The sequence below is a fragment of the Zosterops lateralis genome, assembly GCF_965231275.1.
Source record: "Zosterops lateralis genome assembly, chromosome: 3".
Lineage (NCBI taxonomy): Eukaryota > Metazoa > Chordata > Aves > Passeriformes > Zosteropidae > Zosterops > Zosterops lateralis.
In genome coordinates, this window is record NC_139764.1 from 10468097 (window position 1) to 10490130 (window position 22034).

At 40.2% G+C, this 22034-nt stretch overlaps 1 protein-coding gene across 8 annotated transcripts in view; it reads right to left on the reverse strand.

Moving 5' to 3' along the window:
• The window catches only part of EHBP1 (EH domain binding protein 1), a 204306-nt gene that overhangs the window by 144087 nt on the left and 38185 nt on the right, over positions 1–22034 (reverse strand). For all 8 annotated transcript variants that reach the window (XM_083857807.1, XM_083857805.1, XM_083857808.1 and 5 more), the window contains exon 5: positions 14896–14949. In XM_083857807.1, the coding sequence (XP_083713933.1) occupies positions 14896–14949 (54 nt within the window). The remainder of the gene's footprint in view (positions 1–14895; positions 14950–22034) is intronic.

Here is a 22034-nt window from a genome sequence, read left to right on the forward strand (position 1 = left end):
AGAAATACTCTGATAACATGTTTATCTTGGATGTACAGGAAACAACTGCGTGCACAAATAAACAGATACAGTTGATGTAATGATGTTCATCTCCTGTGTACTCATTTATAAATCCCAGTCTAGAAACAATACATGCTACTAAAGCTCCAGCTTGTGAGGAAAAATGGCCACAGCACAGGAAAAATAAAAAAATAAAAAAATAATCCTTATCTAAGACTGATACTTATTCCACACAGCCACCCATTTCTGACGGAGAGGGATCACAAGTGCACAACACAAGTTATTCGTTGACTAAATATCACCCCGAAATGCTGGGATATAAAGGTTGGGAGGATTAACACAAAAGGTCCCACTCCAAGACAAATGTCTCCTTCATAGTTCAGTTCACAGCCATCACAAGTGCTCAGTCAGGCCTGCCATCCCAGAGCGCCGGGCAGATACCTGCTAACCAAACACACCAAAGGCTTGGGAAATCTCTTGTTGATCCTGGAAGATTTTTTTAGAGGAGATTTTAATTACAGCCACGGAGGAACGAGACTTTTTCAAACACGTGAAGATCCCAAATAGTTTCCGCTTCGAATCTCGGCACTTTGTGAAACAAACTTTCACAGAGAGAATTAGAAATTTGCCAGGCTGGCATGATTCTCATACCATTTCCTCCCTTCTCCTCATTCAATCTCTCACCTTTTCCAAGCAAAAAAAAAAAAAGTGAGACATGGAACAACTTCCCCCCCTGGTTTTAAGCTGCTTGCAGAAGCCTCACACGATTTAATTGCACATTTATAGAGAGGCCACTTTTCAAAATAAATGCAGAGAAATTAATTAATTAGCATGCACTAAAACATATTGGGGTCTGGTGTAACAATAAAATCACTTTGCGATTTTCCAACAAGCTGTAAGTTTTAGGGGAAAAAAACGCTATTGCAATTAATATTCCTAAATATATATTTCAATTTAAACATTCTTGTCTAATAATTATGCTCTTTCCCGTGGCCTCACATTTCAGAAACAAGCTGAACTGTGCTTATCTTCCTTAATTTTCAGCAACAGACTACAGTATGAAAACTAGATTTCTAAAGGAGAAAGGGCTGAGTTTTAGTGCTGAATATTTTATCCTTACTGGATGGTAATTTTTCTACTCCCTCTACTGGCCCACTGTAAAAGCAAGTAAAGAAAATCCTGAAGGGCATTGTAGCTTGTAAAATATAATGAGAAAATATTTTTGTAATCTCAAAATAATTGTTTGCACAACTCAGCAAAACATTCTTAAATCTTGGGGGATTTCTAAGACATCAATAATTTTTTGGGAGATTCTTTCATTGTAAAAATTAAGCACCTCAAAAAAAACCAACCCATCCTGGCCACTTTGTGTTAGAATTAGCATCAAGTAGTCCCATTACCTGTCACTGCTCTGATCAAAACAGGTCATTCCCTCAAACATACTCTATGGCTAAAAGACCTGAAGAGTGATCTATGGAATAGAAATCTACACGATTACCACAAGTCTACATAAATAAGCAAAAATATCCTGAGCTTAACGAGTTGCTACTTAAATGTTAGACAGTGCTCTGTGAACCATTTTATATTAAAATTGGATAGTTCTAAACATCACACATACAAGAAGTATTGTTTGACACAGTGCCATTTTGATGATAAATTGCAATCTACAGCTCAAATAATTCTAGCCAGGGATTAACATTTCAGAGGCTGAGCCAGAGATTATGTGTGTGGATCTTGAATTTCATCATCTCCCTTCGGCACAATACCTCATTCTTCCTTTTTTCATCTATTCTCTCATGAAGGGTCAGGAAAGCTTAGCCTTGCTGTTTCATTCATTTCATCTCTACATTAACCAGATACCTTGCAGTCTTTAGTTCTTACGTGTTATTCCATTACAAATACTACAGCCCCACTGCACTGTGCTCCGGCTAATGAGGCATGTACCAAATCAAAGGCTGCCATCAAGTGGTTGTAGCACACTGCCAGCACTATGCAAAGTTAGTGTTCTGCACAGGCTTTCACCAGGACACACTGCTCAGGGTGGATTAAATTCTGCCCTGATTTAAAGCTTTGGGGGAAATGCAGATGCTAAGAGATGGTGGTCCCACATAATTTCATTTCCTGCCTTTCAAATTTTAAGATCCAGCCTAAGACCTGGCACTACCACACAGAAGATTTTCCTGTTTCTCACCAGTCTGGACCAGCAGGCTTCAGAATTTGTGCCACCAAACTGCTCATCATTGTGCACCAGTGGAGACCAGCCTCAACCAGACAAAAGCCTCTCAGCTAGCAGGGGGACAAGAAGAGTGTCACAGAGTGAGGGTTTCACACAAGATGGGGAGAATAAATCCAGTTTCTTGTGCCACCTTGATGCCTTGGGAAGGCTAACCTGGAACAGAGACTGGTCAGAGCCAGAGAACAAAGTAGGGATTTATTGGACCCACCTTGGGCAGGACAGAGCCTGACCAGGGCTACACCCAAGCTGGACTAAGAATGGTCACAAAATTGCCTGACTGCTCATGAGGTCTTACATTTTTATAAGTTTTGGTCCATTTGCATCTTAGGGTTGAATTGTCCAATTCCAGCTTCAGGTTGTGAGGTCTCATCCTTCTTGTTCCTCCCTTCAGCCACCCTTTTTTGTGCTTTTGGGCCTGAAAGTTGTCCTTGGTCTTCAGCAGGAAAAGGATTTGTTTTGTCTCCCTACTCGGTGCAGAGAGCTCACCAGCATTCAATATGAGGTCAGAACTGCACCCCTGGGCAGCACAGAATCTGAAATACATGAAAGCTAAACCTTAAGGCATCAACCCTACCCAGTTTCAAATCAAACTGCGTTTAAGATTGCTGATCTCTACTCACACTGAACTTGAAGACAATGTGAGAGCTCTTCATTCCAGTGATACTGATTAATACCTTCAGCATTACCCAGCGATTTGAAGCGACCATGCCCCGATATATCATTCTTCAGTACAAGCATTCCAGCCCACCCACACCACTGGCCTTTCCATATAGATACTGTATTGCCACATATTGCCATCAGCTCTAAACCACAGCCTTGTTACTCCAACTCATTTTTGCCTGACAGGTAGAAAAACCAACCAAGCACAACCAAAGTAAAACCCACTTTCAAAGAATCATGGATTCTCCCTGAAATTCCTTCTTCTCACTTTTCAGTGCACCAAGACAGATTTCTTTTTTTCCCCAATGAAAAAGAGTGGTGTCTTTCTAAAAATTGTGGCAATTTTGCTACTTCAGGAAAAAAGCTTTGCACATGCCATGGGAAACAGAAAAGTTTTGCGTGGTAAGGATGAGACTAAAGATTACCCAGATGTGTCTTCCCAGATCATGTCCATCTATGGCATGACTTCAGCAATTCAGCTGTCATTTAAAATAACACCTTCCATCTTGCAGTTGCAATGAAAATAGCAAGAAAATATGATTTGAATGTAATTGATGAAGACAGACACAATTCTCTCCATTTCTAAAAGGGTTTAGCTCCAAAGTATAAAGAGCTGAAGTGCCATGTTCTCCCTGCTGCCTGCAGTGCTTGACCATCTAGTACCCCTTGGTGTCCCCTTGCCATTGTCATTAGCCATGTCTTGCATCCTGGACTTCTCATTTTTGTGGAATGATATAAAAAAGGAAAGCAAACACTAGTAGCAAACACTGGGAAAAAAACAAAACAACCTGGGAGTGGGGAAGCGAGGTTAAGAAGTAAAGGGTATTTTCAGATACAAATTTTGATGGTAGTTGATTTCTATCTTCTTTTTGTATTCTTTTCCAAAGTTACTTAGCACTCAAAAGTGGAAAGCACTACCAAATGTCACATTTCAAAAAAATTCTCATTCTTCAACAGGAAAACAAAAAAGCAAATATAACTAATTTTCATTTCAGGGATCTACTTTACAGGTAAAAATAGGAGACACAATTCTTCACACAATTTTCAACATCACTTCTGGTTTGGTAAATATTGTATGTGTTCTTTGAATTTTGTGCTGTGCCTTCCTGTGACTAGAGACTGTTTCATGGAGTTGTTTTGCTTTAGGGAGGAAAGCTGTAAGAGTTTCTTTAATCTTATCCCTTGCTGAGCAGAATACTCTTATAGTATAAATCATTACAACTATATTATGAAAACTGAGTCTTTAAAGAAAATCTCTGAAAACTAGCAAGTGTATTTATTTTCAGCAGGTGAAGTCCTCAGAGTCAGACACAACTGTTTCCTATCTCAAGCTATGCTGCACATGGTATTAAAACAAACCTGGAAAACCTGCCATCCATCCTGCTCAGTCTGCCATTCTGCCACACTGTCAGGAAGGGCAGGTTGCTTTGCTCTCAGTGCTAGTCTACAGAAAACCCTGCAGAAGCCGAAGTACTGTTATTTAACAGTGCAATCTAACATACAACTGGACCATCTTCAGCCTTTAAATGAATCATGCTCTAAATCTGTATATCATGTAAATCACATTTATACAGTGAAATACAGTGCTGAGGTTAAGGAATGGTTCTCCCAATTGAATGTTCCCACTGAGACTCTCTAAACCATGTTCCACTCACTCCCTGCCTGAGGACACATCCACTGGAAACTGGAGCAGCATTTACCTTTGAAGAGTTTCCTCTGATGGTCATTCTTCCTCTCAGCTCTCACACCCCTGTTGCCAGGGCAGAGGTGAGTGTTCCATCCAATTCCTCCTGTTGTCCCTGTGATCAGGCAGGAAAAACACCAGGGTACCTCGTGGTGTGAACCCTCTCTTGAGCACAGGGGTGTTTGCTCCCAGTAGCAGACTCTGGTGTGTACTGTGCGACACGGGATGTTTCCTCTCTACTCAAGTCTTTCCAGTCTATCCACAGTCTTGGACTGTGTTTCCACAGCTGAGACACAAGTTGTTAGGGAGGCAAAGAGATGATTTTCATATTGCTGGAGTCAGGCAGTCACCTGAAGCACTGTTCATTCTCCTTTCACTAACATCAGTGCCACTGAGTTGGCACACAACAGTGGCACGCTCCATACAAATTTCCACCATGTGGATTGTGTGCTCTGGACCTCATCTGGATCTACAGGGGACTCTTGTAATTCAAACCTTTATAGATTACCTCCAGCACAGCTGATTGTCTCAGGTACCAGGTACCTTCCGTGGCATCCCACCTGCCTGTGGTCACTACTAGACCATCCTTGGGAGACCTTTCCTTCACACTTGGCACGAGTGGCCTCCAGAGACTCAGAGTTTCTGTTCTCTTCCCAAACCCCTTGTCAATGCCCACATCCCAGGGATCCCAGGGGCTTGGCTTCCATACCATGGGCCATGATATCCGTGCATTGGAGCAGCCAGGTCACTAGGGGCTCACCAGACTGGTGGCTGAATCTTAAATCTCACATCTCAGTCTGGGACAGGGATCAGGTGATTATCTCTGGCCCTGCCTCTTATTCCTGTTGTGCTTCCTCTTCATCTCTCACTATGCAAACTGATTTGGTCTTGGATTTCTTTCTCCTTCTGTACAGGACCAACTGCTCCAGGCTGTCTCTCTGGTTCAGCTCATTTGGAGTGGCCACAGTGCCTGTAGGTCTGATTTTCTCCTCCTCTCCCAAGGGTACTGTCCAGTATTAAACTGTCTCCACTGAAGAGCACCCAGCAGACTTCAGTAAGTTGCTCCTCTCAGGAGTTGCCACAGCATTCTCCTCACAAATATTCTGTCACTTTACCAGGGTCCTGTTGTTGTTCAGGGGTGAACTGCCAAACCATCAGAGCAGAGAATTTCCTCAAACACTTGCCCATTTTCTCCCACATTCCATGGCACTCAGGACTATGCACCCTTGGGGCAGATCTTTGAATTACCTTCCCAGAAATCTCTGTCCTGACTCTGTGCAGGTGTGGACTGCACTGAGAAGTCATAGCAGACACAGCTACAGGAAAATGCTTTCCTTAGAATCCAAGGGAAATTCAAAATTCTTAAAAGCTGTTTTAACAGGCCTGAAGGAGGAAGGAGTAAGAAGCTGGAGAAAATCATCCTCGTCTGTTCTGCCCCCAGACTGCAAAAATTAACCCTGTCCTGGCCAGAACCAGGACATACAGACCACTGTGCTCAGAACAGCAACCTTTGAGTCCAGGGATGAAACTCCATGTGAGTCATACATTTGGCAAAAATTCAGTTTAATCTTATATTTATGCTAGCATGTGGAAACAGAGAAAACACTGATAAGTTACAAAATGCCCTGTACAGCACCTTATTCAATACCATTTTATTCAGGCAATCCTTCCAGCCAAAACTCAGGTTGCCACCATACTTAACCTAAACCAGAAAAAGTTCATTTCTACTGCTGTCAAGATCCAAGAAGCCATTTGGCTCAGATATTGATAATGCAAAACAATGGGAGAGGAGAAACTTCACAGGAAAAATACAATATGATGGTATAGCATCAATTCAGAATGAAGACTATGCTGGGAGGGAAATTAATGAAATGGCATCAATTAAGTTATGGAGGTCAATTAATTTCTATTGTATTAAACTCTATTAAGACAGCTAACAACCAAAGATAAGAGGCTGAAAGAAATAACACTCAGAGCTATTACACTGCCAGATGGTTTTCCTAATAACACGGGTTTTCAGGAGGCCAGAACTCTTATTTTCCTGTCAGCTGGCTATAGTTCTGCTGGTGGCCACTATTTTTAAATAATATGCTCTCAGTTAAATTACAACTGCTTGCATGTACAATCCTATCCAGTTACTTAATGCAGAGCTACATTTTACACAATAATGGATATTTTAATTCCTTTTTTTGACACATATTTCCGTACCTTGAGCACATGCAATTGCCAGGTATTATCTCAAATCAACCAAAGTATTCAATTTGACTTCCAGATTATCTGCCTTTGAAGGTGATTTATGTCACAAAAAAATATTTTTCATTAAATGCATTGCCATTTTTTCCATTTTCCACACTGAATATTTTGTACTACATGGCAGCAGCATATGCTGCTGTCTTAACACCGTACAGCTACCAGGTCAAAAATGAAATTTATCCATCATCATGCTGCCCCAGACAGTGTTATTTTACATAATGATATTCTGAACCACATCAAGAGCAAACACACAGCCTGTACAGCGACTGTATGGAGAGGTAAAAAACACACTCAGACACATAAAACCAGAAAAAAAAAGGTGGCAAGCTGAACAAGCTTAAAAGCAAAATACTTTTCTATTAAAAGGCAAGTTGCTTGGCTCAGCTTATGCCTGGAGTATGATTAGAACCCCACTGTAAAACAATTACCAAGACACTCTTGTGTATTTGATGTCTGAAAGAGAAACGACCTCATGCAGACTACGGCTCTTGCACGAGCTGGCCAGTGTATTTTACTGCTGATTTTTCTATGAATAAACATATGCTAAGAGTGGCTGAAACACACTGCTGCTCTTAAACATGGCTAATGTAGTATTAGAGGTTTTCTTCCCAAAGCTGTCTGCCTTGTTTATCAGCTTCCCCCCCTCCAGCTGGCAAAGGACACACCACTGATAGCAACTCCCATCAGCTGCCTGGAACAACTGGGCTACAGGAGACAGATTCTTCTAGCAGGAAACAGCCTCCCCTCAAAAACCCCAACAAAATGGTTCCAAGCAATTTAGAAAACAGTTGTACTTTACTGCTGTGACTCAATAATAACTGTATAAATTAAATGTTGTATGTTAGTGTACCAGAGCCTCACACCCAGGATGCTCTGCCTGGAGCCCAGGGGCCTCCTCTTTCCAGCTGCCACTTGCAAGACCCTCCCATGTAACTGTAGCATAAATACCAGAAAATGAGATGTCTCCTTCACCAGAAAATGTTGAGCTGAAATGCTGTGATATAGTTTTCAAAATTGCCATAGCACCTGCCAATTTATATCTGATATAGGTGTACTTAGTGCAGCTATTAACACAGCATCAAAAACAACACTATTTAAAGGACAGTTTGGGCATTGCATTTCATTTAGGAGATGAAAATCGAATAACAAAAGAAATTTTTCATAACTAGTTTTGAAAAAATTAGTAAAAACTCTACTAAACAGTCGAGTTTGATAGACTCACATCTCACACTCATCCAGGACCAAAAGAGCTATTAAAAGTGTAAAAAGTTAATTAGATATTAGGAGTTGCTTTAACAATTTCTTTAAAATTCTTATTTAAATAAGATTCCTGTCATCTCTCAACTCTGCTTTAATAGGTTATTATGTATTAATGACAAAAAGGATTCCAGGTGATCTGGGCACAGTCTTGTTTTGGTCAGAAGGAAAACGACATTGCAGACAGCAAGTTCTATGTCCTAAGTGAACACTAACAGGCTTTGCCTGGGGATACAGGAGTGGCTGCAGGTCAAAGCATCAATTAATTAACAGTGCTGTTCCGAAGAGTTAATGGAGCTCTTGCCCTCACAATGCCTGCCTGGAACCAGGGCTGCTGGCACCTCTCCTTTGTGCTGGGCCATGTAGAGGGGAAAACACCCCCAGTCCTTCACACCTCCCTAGTGTAACACTTGCCCTAAATACAGGTGGCAGTTCACTTGTCCTACAGCATTTGGTGTAAAAGTTCTCCAGTAGAACTTCCACCATCTTCTGTACTTTCCAGAGAAGATGCTGAATCCAAGGGGATTGTTTAAGTAAGGGACTCCTGTAGGGCCAGTGTGGGCACATCCACTCTCAAGACACCCCAAACCAGAGTGATCCCCTCTGTGCAGAAGCCTCAATTTTAGTTAAAATTTCCCAGAAATGCCATCATGGAGCACAGAATGAACAGCAATGTATTACTGGAAAGGCACAGGATCAGGCCTCCAAGAAAGATTTCCTACCCTGGTTCCTTTACAGCCAGAGCAGCCAATCAAGACAACAATTTCTGCAAGTTTTGCTCCAAAGGCCTAATCTCGGAGATTTCTCAACTAGAACAAAGTGCTAAATATTTAATGTAAGCAAAAACTAAAAGTAAAACAGGTTTTCTGAATCTCTATTACATTTAAAGCAGAACAAGAGTGAGACAGCTGACAAAGCAGCATTTATAATTCCTAGCTATATCTAAACCAGAATACTCAGCCTAATTTACACAGGCAGCTAGTCACAGTTCACATAATCACACACAGCAGAATATGACAGGGGAATTAAAGGACCAGGAAAGCATGTCTGAACTATGAGCTATTCTAAATATATTAAATGCAGACATTTAATTCAGAAAAAAGCTAACCCAGGCAATTATTATTTTAAGTAAAAAATTACTTCAAGCAAAAAATACAAAACAAATGGATAGAGAGGCTTTTACTAGTGTTTCTTAAATAAAGGAAATACCCAATTTAAACTTAAGTTCTCACATGCTACAAAGATGCACTAGAAGAGATACCCAAGATTTTGTAATAAATTCTGATATAGCAACTGATCAGCAAGTCAGGTATTCATCCTGTTCCTGTGTCAGTCTTTTCCCCAGGTTCTTGCAGCAAATGACATCAGCAGTACTCAGAATTTCAATTCCCTCCTCTATGCTGGCATTTGCTTCCCAACATCTATTTCCAGGAACAGGTGGGAAAATCAGACTTGGGCTTTCATTCAGATGTGGGACAAAACTTGCCCTTGCAGTGGTAGTGTTGCAGCAGTACTGTAGTAAAAGATATTAAACCAACCAGTAAAAAAAGTATGCTTTAACCAAAATTCTGGGCTAATTACTGTTCCTATTCAAATTAGTTACTTCTCTAAAAGGAAAAGAACATAGTCAGAGCTGTATCTGATGAAAACTTAAATTTTTGCTAATACTTCATTTTATTGTATTGCATTTAAAATTGGTCTAGTATAAGACTAGAAACAAATTCATTTCTGTGTCCCACCACCCGCCCTCTCTTTCCCATTACTTTCACCTTATTTATCACCTTTATTTGTAGGGTCATGCCAGGCATTTTAAGAGAAATAATTTCCCCAAACCTGTGAGTGATAAAACATGCTCCAGGGCATTCAAAATCAGAAATCATCATAAGCAACCATGATCCAGAATTTCAAAGGCAATGGGAGGAAGCGTGGACTGAGGGATGACAACCACAAAAGAACACACATGTATCAATAAAATGAAGCTGGATTATGTCAATTGTTCTGCAACATTTTCTAGTGTTTCTTTTATTTTGAGGCTTTGCTGATATTTGAGTAGAGGCCAATTCAGAATTCTTTCTAGGCTGGAGTTCCTGAAGTTACACAAGAGCAACAGACAGAAGGAAAAGTCAGATCTGATCTTTTCAGTTTTTTAAAAACAACTTTTACTTGTTACTCTTACTCAGTTTAAACTTTGTAACTCTTCCCTGAAGGCCAGCAGGAACAGCAAACTCTAGACTCCTTTTTCTCTCATTTCAGAAGTTTCAGTGGGTCTATTCAAAAAGGCATCATTTAAAAACAGGGTCTAAAAAGGCATCAAAGCTTTCTGGAAGACTCTCCAGAAAGGCCAGATGCAGAAATCAGTCCAATTTCCTAGATTTCAAGAACAGGCTGGAAATTCTGCCTGGAATGCTTCCCCAGGCAAGGTGACAGAGTGCAAGCAGAGCTGGGCACAGCTTGTTCCCGAAAGCCACGGGCAGCAGGAGCAGAGCAGGACACCGAGCACTCACTCACACAAACGAATCCGTGGAAAGAGAATGCTAATGACCTGCTAATGCAATCATGGGAAGTGAAATCCCACATGTAAACAGTGTCACGTTATTGGGGTCGATTAGTCAGAGGCCAGAAGGAGGGAGCCTCCAGCCAACACCGAGAGAAGACTCTGTTCTGCAGAGCTGTAATTGCTAAGAAAATAAAGAGCAGCCTAAAGTGTATCAACAAAGATCTAGGCCAGATCGTGGTCACAACAGGAACAGTGGAGCATTGGAAGAGGCTGACTGGCAATGCTGCAAAGAGCCCACTTTCATTTATTTTTTTTTTTTTTAAACTGTTTAGGCAAGTGTTTGTCTGGAATTACGCTGCCTTGAGGCAACAGTACAAGACAGGTGAGGCCGCCTCCAGCTCCAACTCACAGGAATCCATGAGCAAAGCTTCAACAACAGGTGGGGCATTTTTCTCCATTCATCTGCCAAATCTGTAGGTCTGGAATTAGCAAAGACCAAGTTTTAATAGGCCTGCCACATAAAAAGTGCCAGTTCGTGTCAGGAGTAACAGCAATTACTGTCAGTAGAATTTCCTACTGGAAAGGGCTTGCTCACCACAGCCCTGAGCCCTGGGAATGACCTGTGGACAATGTTGAAACATAAGCGCATGTGGGAAGATAGAGAAGCCTACTATGAACTTTGGAATATAGTACTGTGCTACTAGAGACACAAACACAGGCTCAAAAATACTTTTGACAAAAAGCTGAGGAATTTGTTTCACAGCCTGTGCTGTTTCAAGTCAGAAAACATTCCATGACTTCTTCAGTTTCATTAAGAATGTAGGAAGTAACTGTCTACAAAACCGCCAGTAAACAAATAAACATTATGATTTGTCTTCAGTGGATGTTCTTATGGACTTTTCCATGCTTTGAGCATGCTAGGAAGCAAAATTACATTTTTCCACTGCTTCAGACACCTTTATTTAAGACAAAGTTCTTGTACATAGAGCCAGTGGAATCTTCCACGTCTTTGGACCAATTTAAACCTCCTCTCTCCCTTCCTATCCCTTTCTCATTCCATTAGCTAAACAATCTGCAGAGACCAAGAAACACAACCCAAAACTTCAGGTCAGCTGAACTCTTCTCAGAGGTACAGTTTTTGTTTCAAAAGTGCCCTCCCTCCTGGCACCTCTGAGGGGGCACTCACTGAGCTCAGACAGTGAAAGGAACCAAGTGTGGAAACAGCATATATTCAAGTTTCCCACAGAAGCAATGAGAGAGAAAAGTCACTTACTAGAACAAGGGGCTCATAAAATGGGAGGCAATTCATCCTTGTTCTTTAAATGGAATAGTCAAAATACACTGAACACCAGTCTGTAAGATTCTGAAAGCCTATTACCACTCTACACATGGGCAGGACTTATTCTTAGTTATGAATTTCTTGCTCTCCTAGTTGCAACATCCAACCTGCACACCCAATGTTATTATTCAGGAAAACATTAAAAACACCAAAAGATTTCCAAGAACTGTCGCATGAAGTAAAAGCAGGTAATCAATTATACAGAATGTGCTTAAAGAGAGATGAAATTAGAGACAAGAAAGTTATCAGTAAATATGCACAGAACACAGGTGTGAAGGAGATAAAGACATAGAAAAGGCAGATGGAAAATTGAATACCAAGATTTAAATGGTAAGAAACTCCTCCACAATCAAACTATTATGGATTATACAGTAGATGACAAAGTTCACCTACTAGAATACAAATGCAGAGTGGCTAGGCCAATAAAAATACAGCCGGGAAAAAAATCTACAATAGTCAAGGTAATGGATCAAGAAGTAATGTACGTGTACCCCAAACAAGAAAATAACCACAAAAATCCAAGTATCCTGTTTCCTTTTCACTTACAGCATGGCTTTCTTGCAAAAAAACCCCTCATCACTAATTTAAAATCCCTCTGGAAGTGCAGAATAAACTTGTTTGGAATTTGGTAGCATCTTCCTGCAAGGCATCAAATTGCAGCTGTTTATCTCTTCTACCTGGTCTTTGCTCAGCTATACCGAAGAATAACAAAATTATTTTGGAGACTGACTTTTAACACTAATTAAAAAACAACCCAAACTCAAAATTTTTAGCAGAATTCACATAGCTTCACAATTAAAGCACATCCCTAAGCTATTCAGACTTCAGTATTTTGTGTCCTGAGTGCTGCTGACCAAAGAGGAAGGGAAGCCCTGCAGAGAACATTCCTGGACAAAACAGAAAAGGTCCCAAAGGACTCTGAATGTCCCCATGCTTCCCAAAGGTGACCTGGTCTTGTCAGGTTAATGACAGATACATGTTGTAAAACCAGGTAAATCACACTTCAGGCCCCAAGAGGGTAAATGCCCATAATTTAAGGAGTGAGGAGAACAACCTCCTGTTTCCCTTCCTCCCCCTATTTCTACCAGGCAGCTGCTCCATGCTCTGGAATGTCAGCCCGCCATTGGAACATTTGGCACTTGCTCGAACGGATGAGCATGCTTTCATTCACCACTAAGTGGAGCTGTTACACTGGGAAAAGAGTTTCTCCAGCTCTTCTAGAATTAAAAAAAAAAAAAAAAAAAAAAAAAAAAAAAAAAAAAAAAAGGGAGAAAGAGATGACTGGAAGCAGCCAGTTTGATAGTTTCTTTAGCACTCAGTAATTTTCACGGTGAAAATATTAAATTTATTATTCTGAGGATACTATTTCAATATCCTCCACTCAAAGAATAAACATCTACCTACCAGTGACTATTTGGCAGTTCCTGTGAGATGAGCTAACAGCACAACTGAGGTTGTAAAGAAGTGTCCACATAACAGAAGACTGCTCTACACAGCTCAGCAAAGGTGTGAGGCTGAGAGCAAGAACAGCAGGCAGTCTCCTGCCCCCTCTACATGGAATAAATACACTGACATGTAAAGAAAGCAGCTAAAACCCTGAAAAAAAAAATCATCTGCAATGTCACAGGAAATGCAGCTATACCCAGAGGGGCTGGCTGAGAAATCCACTGACATTGTTTTATCCACAGCTACTTGTATGGTGACAATTGGGGATGAAGACTTTCCTGATTAAAATAAACTACGTGAGAAAGAAAAGGAAACTCCAGGAAACAGTAACTAAACTGTGTTTTGTGTTAACAAGTATCCAAAGTGAAAATAGAAACTTGACATTTGAAACAAAAGTATAAATAAAGCACTTTGCTTTCAGCCCTTCTAAATATCCAGTTACTGGTGAATAAAGCCTGGCTTTAGACATTCAAATCATTTTCCAGTATTGACAAGAAAAAGAAGCATTTTTAGGTAAAAAAAGATATCATGCAAAATCCATTGCTTCCCCACACTTCAGTGCTACGTGGTACCACTCGGTGGAAGAGCAATTTCTTTTTTTGTTGAAAAGCAACATAAAAATTAAATCATTAAATCACTGAGAAACAGTCTATAATGAAAAACTATATTAATGAGGAATAAACACTGCCTTGATACCACAATCCTTTAAAGTTTCTTTTCCAAGAAAAGCCCAGGTAAAGCAGTTTCCCCTTTTTTCGGCCCAGGCAGCTCTAGAGCGGAAGCTGCTGCTCAGCACAGAGAAGGGAAAGGAAAAAAGCACTTCATTTTCAAACTTGCTGCATGCAATGTCAAGCACTGCAGTTTGGCAGAGCCTGTTGTTTGTGCAGCCCTCAGGAACTCAGCTCTCCATGAGGTTCTGGGAGCTCCTGCCCTTAGGGGAGTCAGAGACTCACAGGAGCAGCTTTTGGGTGCACAGGACATGCAGAGGGATCCCAGAGAGCAGCTCATGGCTCACATTCCTCCCTGGCAGGGCTGGTCCCACCTTTCCATCCTAAATTATTCCCCCATCAAAGGCAAGCAATGCACCTCTGCTCTCCCCTGGAGAGTGGCACTCAGCCCCAGAAGGGTGTGCTGCCATTTGGGACGTGCAGATGTCATAACCCAGCTCTGAGTTGTTCACTGCCCTGCTCACACACACAGATAATGTGTCACAGCCCATAAAACAGTGAGTCATGACCCAGCTCTAACTTGCTCACTCCATTGCTCATAGCAAACTAATGCAAGACAGACTGATGTTTACAGGGAAGGAATTTAAGCAGTGCAGTATAGCACTCCTCTCTCCTGTATTTTAATTGTAACATAATAGGTATTTTAATAAGCCTTCATTATTACAGAGGTAGGATTTATGGTGGTTCAGCTGCTCAAATTTTATTCAAGACTTTTTTAGCATCTGGACACCTTTCAATCTTTTTAAATTATTAACTCTTATACATATAAAAAACAGTAATAACATTCCAGCTTACGTTCTCTATGACAAACATCCATTCCTTGTCTTCAAACTCTTCAGCGTGGGGATCCTAGAAAAACAAACCAGAGAATTAGAGTCTAAAAATAACCCAGGATGCAAGAGACTGCAACACAGCCAAGATTTTCATACATTCCAAATTATTTTTACCCACAGAAGATGCCAGAGGGAAATAGTTTAGCTGGGATGTAGGCTTTATGGGATGCCCACTATATGATGGATAAGTTGGGGTAAAATTGCCAGTGAGGATTTAACAGAGACTCCTACAGATACAAACATGAGGCTGAATCTCATGAAGGCCTGTAATTCTGTTCCTTTCATCCAGTGGAGGAAAAAAAAAAGCCAAAATGATAAATGTCTCTTTAATTCTCTTTAATTTAACTTTAATTCTCAATTTCCACCTCCCAGATAAACACAACAATTCCATATCTTGCAGGTAACAGTGGACGGAGCCACTTGCTTCCACTTGGAGTCAGAAGATGCACACCCCAACCTCCTCAGGCCCAGATTCTGAGCACAAGCAGAGATCCAAAGTCACAGCTTCAGCACAGCACCTCCTTCCACTGCAGATTCCTTAAATACTTATCCTGAGTTCACAACATTTCTATGGTATCACATGTGAGGATCAGAAAACGTTTTCACCAACAGGAAGAAAAATAACAATGAAGTTCATATATTTGGCGCTTTTTTAATTTAATGAGCTTTCAGTCTGCTGGAGTGGTCTGTGTTTTTGTTGTCTGAAAACAAAATAACAGTGGAGAAGAAAATAAATCATTCCTCTCAAGCCTCTATCAAGGATCCTAGTTTAAACAAAATACTTTCTTGTTTTCTTTAATAATTAATCATCCAGTCCAAGTTCTGAACAACTGCAGCAAAACTTCCACTCCTCTTGCAAAAATAGATTCTCAGACTAAGAGAATGTGTCTTGAGTCCTTCTTTTGACATGAAACCTGTTTTTGCTATACCTCAACTCTATCCTATTTTTTTTTTTTTTTTACAGGAAAACACTCAATGACTCCTCTGCCTCTGATGTTTGTATGCTATTGGTGTTTGGAGATAAATGTCACTTCCACATCATCAGCATTTCCCAACATCATCTATGAGATCCTCATCAGCATCTCAGTTTTCTTGCTACTATTTGGCAGCTGGTCCTGACACTACAGCAAGCACAGCAATTCCACTTGCTGCCCTAAATTAAAACACCTAATCAAGATATTTTGCTCCTACCTTATATCCCTTTAGTATCACCTTCCTTTTCTTTCCAGAATGCTACAAGCCTCACATTTAATCTTCTTGACTCATCTTATCTTAGTCTTTGTTTTAATCCTTGTTTCACTTCAGCTTTGCTTTGAAGCCAGGCAGTAGAGAGAGGTACTGTGCCACTTTTTAATTAGTTCTCTTTGAATACACAAAATATTTTGTTTATAGCACCAACAACCAAAGAATTTTTTTTTTAATTTTTCCAGCACAGAAAACTTGGGAAGTGTGCTCTTAAATAAACCTCCTCTTTGATGAACTGTAATAACACTTCTGGGAGGATATTATCCCATCTCCTGCTGCACATCCTTCCTCCAAAACCCAGCCAAGTGCAGCCTCTCTGGAAAATACTTCCAGTAAAAGAATGTAAGATGTTGCTAAAAACTTATGTCAGAACTGACATTTTTATATATGAATAAATCTTCTAAGATTTTTTTTTTTAAAGGAGGATAATTTAAATACTGCAAGTGAGTGTCAAAACATGCTGTACCAGTAACCATAAGGACAGAAGGGCAAGTAGATACATACAAAATTATACTGAGTTATCTCCATATTCCAATTAATGCCCTGTAAATATCAGATTATGTAATTATATCTCCATCACATTAATCAGGTTTGTGGAATTCTGCATTATGTAAATAAAGTACACGATACCTGCGGGTTTGGTGTATACTATATAAATTCTGAAGTTGTAACTTTCTGTAATCCAGCTATTAAATACTTAAAATTTTTAAGAGTTAACCTGGGGCAATTACCTTTCTGTTTAATTGCTTCCTTTGATACAGCATGAAATGGCATAATGATATTTAATGGGATCATTAACCACTTTATGTTTTAATAAGCTACTCCATAATAAGTGACTCAACTCTTAAATATTTCATCCTGCTCAATTTTTTCCCCCTAGCTCCCCCAAAAGCTATTAGGACAAGCTTGCAGGCTGGCCTAAAACAAAGTCAGGGTCCAGTATTTTTAATTCCATGCAACAAACAGAACATTCCTTGTTTTGTTCCTGCAAGGCAATAATCTATAAAGTCAAACCAAGCTCTCTGTCAGTGGCAATAAAACTCACACCTCTGAGGGCTACAGAACCAGGTGCTCTGCTGAGTATTTCTGATCATCTGACAGAGAAAAACAACACTGTATAATGCAAAGAGTCCTTCATGTTCAACGTTTTAGCACACACTTGAAAGCAAGTTGTGAACACTTTAGGAAGATAAATGCAGTGTATTGCCCCAAAACAGCCCTTAAAAGCTTCAATGACTTCTTTAATGAACAGCCTTACCAAATGCTCAGAGTATGAAATATGCTGATATATGAACACTTTGCATATGTGTAGGATATTTCAGATTTAAAGGCGTATCCAGTTGTTTGGGTTGTTTTTTTTAAGCCATATTTCTAGTTAATTTTAAAATGTCTCCAGAAAGAGAAAACCCTAAATAATTTTATACACATAAACCTCAGCATTTCCTCACAACAGACACATAAGTGGCTTCACTCTGCCACTAAAATGCTTTTATCAGAAGCCCAAGGAGCAGAACAGAGAGTCCTATTTCTAATTAACTTACAACTTTATTAGGTGGTCACGTAAACAGATATTTGTATGATTACAGTTATAACGCAGTTTCTATTGCAAACAACATGTTACATTTGGGGCTAACATTTCCTCATGTGGTCTCCATAACAGGTGATGTTTCTATAAATCTGGCTAATCTTTCATCTTATTTTGGATTTGAATAAGCCTTCATTACTACAAAGCCAGGATTTAGGGTGGTTCAGCTGCTCAAATTTTATTCAAGACTTTTTCAGCATGTGGACACCAGTTAAAAACACCACACCACCACACACTTCCTTCACTGGCTAATTCACATTCTCCATTATTCTCCACATAAAAACTCATGTGATGTATCTAGCAAACTATTATCTGAGGACTATACAGGTGATTATGCTTTAGGAAAACATGTTATTCCAAAGCAGAATAACTCCAGGAGTAATGGTTATGGCAGCCTTTGGAATGCTCCAATACTGTATGAAAGCACTCTCTGGCAACAGGGCACACAAAACATCACCTCACCTGCAAATAAACCCAGATATAGGCTGGGGATACCTAAATTAAAGAGTTATAAACAGACTTCATTCTCATTTCCTAAAAGCAAATGATAACAAAAATTACCTAAAAAGATCAAGGAAAAAAATTGCCTCACATCTCGCTGTAACACGAGGGGAGCTGGCAAGGGAAATATTTTTTTTTATAATGTATATTTGTTTCACCAGTAGAACACAAATGCAGAACTACACTCTATTCAACACTCACTATGGTTTCACCATCAATTGAAAACTGTGAGAATTAGGGCAAATGGATTGAAGAGCTTGTTGTTCCTCCTCATCTTACTATGTAAAAAAATCATAATTTTTAATACCAAGACATGAGTCCCATTTTCCTGATGATGTTCCCTTTCAGCAACTTCAACGAAGTTAGAGAGCCTTTTTTCCTCTCTTTTTGTCTCATAAGGTGACCTTAGAGTGCCAAAAGTAACTCTCAGGTAAGAAGCAAATAGCAGAGAACTGTGCAAGAGACAGAACATCAGCTTTTCTTTGCAATCCCACCCCTTAGCTTCTTTCTGTGACACCATTCTGCCCATCCATATGCCAGCTACCCAAAAAGTCAACTCTTCTGGGCTTGGGAAGAGTAAAGGACATGTCAGACACGTTTTTCTGTTCTCTGTTGACCTGTCCATCATGAACCCATTCTTGTCAAGGGCCAGATCCTTTCTGCAGAGGAACAAGGTGGTTTCAGATGACTGAAGAAAGGTAAACCTTTTCCATAATTCAATAATACAGCTGAACCACCCTAAATCCTAGCTCTGCAGTAATGAACGCTTAGTCAAATCCAAAATAAGCCAGATTTATAGAAACACCTCCTCTTATGGAGACCACATGAAGAAATGTTAGCTCCAAATGTAACATGTTGTTTGCAATAGAAACTGTGTTTATAATTATAATCATCCAAGCAACTGTGTTATAACTATAATCATATAAGTATCTGTTTACATGACCATCTAAAAAAGTTCTAAGTTAATTCAGATTTATTTACGTATTTCTTGTAATAGGAACAAAGGAGATATCAGGAGACTGGCTGCATTTCTTCATCAGCAGCCTGAGTGGGTAGGGAAGATCTCCAGACTGTCAGTCCCTTCCTCCCTTCCTTCCCCAGGCCTCCTCCCTCAGCGTTGCTGGTTTTTGAAGCTTGTCTTTCAATTAGATCACTTCATACCAGCCTTAATCTTCAGTCTTTCTTCTTGGGGAATAACTGCTTAAGGACTGTCACAGTGAATCACATCAAATGCTGACAGGGTGTGTGATCTCCCTCTACCAGTGACCTGCAGCAGATGCTCTGGGTACTCCAGCATCTGTCCTCAGCTTTTGTACTTGCCTGCTTGAAACTGCACAAGACTCCAAATTTGACCCAATTCTTATTGCTTTCAATGGTGATTACAGAGGTCTGATTAGTCTAGAAAATCACATACAACTGTGATCAGCTTTAATTGGAGCTGCCAGAAAGAAGGGAGCTCTGAGGAGACTGGAGAAACATCCCTGTGCATCACCACACCAAGCTCACACTTCCCTGTAAAGCCTCTGGGCTAGAAACACAACAAGCATTGAATGTCTTTTTTTTTTTTTAATCTTTTCTTAAAATTAGTCCGCCACTAATCCTTTAAGTTTTTAATTTTTTGATGTGCAAATGTGCTCACTTCCCCAAGCTTATGATTTTTATATCTGACACACAACACCTTGCCTTTGGATCTGGTTTTCACTCCTATGGAATATTCTTCATAGTATCTAGTCAAGCTCCTGGTCCCTCCTAAACTGAAATGAGTATGTTCTGTACCTGAACTTGGTCTTTACTCATGAGAAACAGCTTTATGAAGAGGTTTTGGGCTGATTTAGATTCTTTTTTATCCTCCCCTGTGATAACACATTGGCTGTGGTGCAGTGTTCCTGCTATAGCATGGCCAGTTTCTATTCTATAAAATCAAAGCATGATTGACTTGGGTTTTCAAGAAGAATGAAAGGGATTTTTTTCGGAGTAATATGTGGGGACAGGAATACTTTCAGCTACACAAGTATGCCATGATCATCTATTTCATCCTTATTTTATTCATAAATATTTTTTGTATACTTAGAAAGCTATGCCTTTAAAAATATCTTTTTCAAACCTTGGAATTAGGAATTGGTAATGGTCCCTGTTGCTGCAATGGTACATCAGTGTGATTAACCATGTAGATTACTGACAAAACAAGTGTTTTGTGTAATCCAATGAAGCAAAGTCCATGCTTACTCCTGAAGAACAAACATTTTTGCTCAGGTTGTCACTTTGCTTTTAAGCTAGAAAATAATGATGTTGCAATTTAAATCCTCATAGTACAACTGATGTTCATTTAGCTTTACTAAAAGCATTGGGCTTGCTTGGCAGCAAAAATTTCTGGTTTAAAATATCTCTCAGCTGATAAAGATCTGTGTTTGTATATAAACACACTGAAAAATATACAAGTTTTCATATGTGGTAGTTAAACTTTGCTAATGCAGGGACTCTAAAAAATTAACTTCTGGAACACAACCAGGGTAACAAAAAAAAAAAAAAAAAAAAAAAAAAAAAAAAAAAAAAAAAAGTGGGAATTCAGCTCTGGCTTTTCTGGCACTTGTGAATCTTTCCATGAAAGCACTACAAATTATGGATTTCAAATGCACAATGGGCTTGTTGTTTCATGACGTTTCTTTCTCCCCCAGTTTCGTTGAAAAACCCAAGGCATAACTAAACATCAGTGTGGAGCTCAGCAAAGGAAGAAGTTAAACTTTCAGAACAGATGGAACTTTTTATGTAATTAGCACTTCAGTGGCTGGATGGGCAGGAGCTACAGCCAGCCAAGGGAAGCTGAATCAATATATCCATATGATGCTTTTCCCCACATGACTCCAGGGCATCATGAAATTTTACCAGCAGCCTGGAATCAATTGACACAAACAAACAAAAATCCTTGCATTTACTTGAAATTAAAGTATTGAATTCAGATTTGCTTGTGCAAGAATTATAAATACGTCGTTGTAAACAAGGTAACACCCAAAGCAGGGCTGTGCAGACAACGCAGAATATCTCATCTGTTGACTGATCACAGACACTTTGCTTAGCCAGCTTTCAAGTGTCCATGGCTGACTACTGGAGAGGAGACTCTTAACGTTCTCATCAGCACTCAAAGCCTTAACTTATCTCCTAATCCTACCAGGAACACATTTCAACAGCCACTTACGAACGCGCTGCCACTGCTGTGTGAATCATTTCCCTCAACACATAGCTGCCTGTCTGGAGCCCACTCCTTCCATTCCCAACAGCACCACTGCACTCATCTGTTATCTGGGATTGCTCCACAGCTCTGTGGGAGCAGCCAGCTCCCAGCTCTGGGCTCTGCCAGGGTGGACACAGGGTGAGCCTCTCAGTTCCTGTTTGTTAAACAAGGCCTGCAAAGTGCCAAACCTTCAATAATCGCCCTCCTTTGCAGGGGATTGCCTGAATAAAGGATTTTTGCAGAACTGTAAAATGAGCAGCCTCTTTTTTCTGAGCTGTACTGTTTTGAATCTTTTTGTCCCCTTTCTTCTAGAGGAAGGAACAATATAAATCCCCGACCTCCAAGTCAGAAAGGCAGCTGCAGAGTGCCACCACATACTTCCCTTCCCACTGCTCCAGAGGGGCCCAGACAATGCAGCAGCTGTGTGAGAAACAGCCACTTCTTTTTGCCTGCCTTTGCCCAGAACCTACCAGCTACAGAAATGCCAGCTCTGTGGGTGCTGGGACATGTCCTGTCACAGAGCCAACAAAGCCATCAGGGC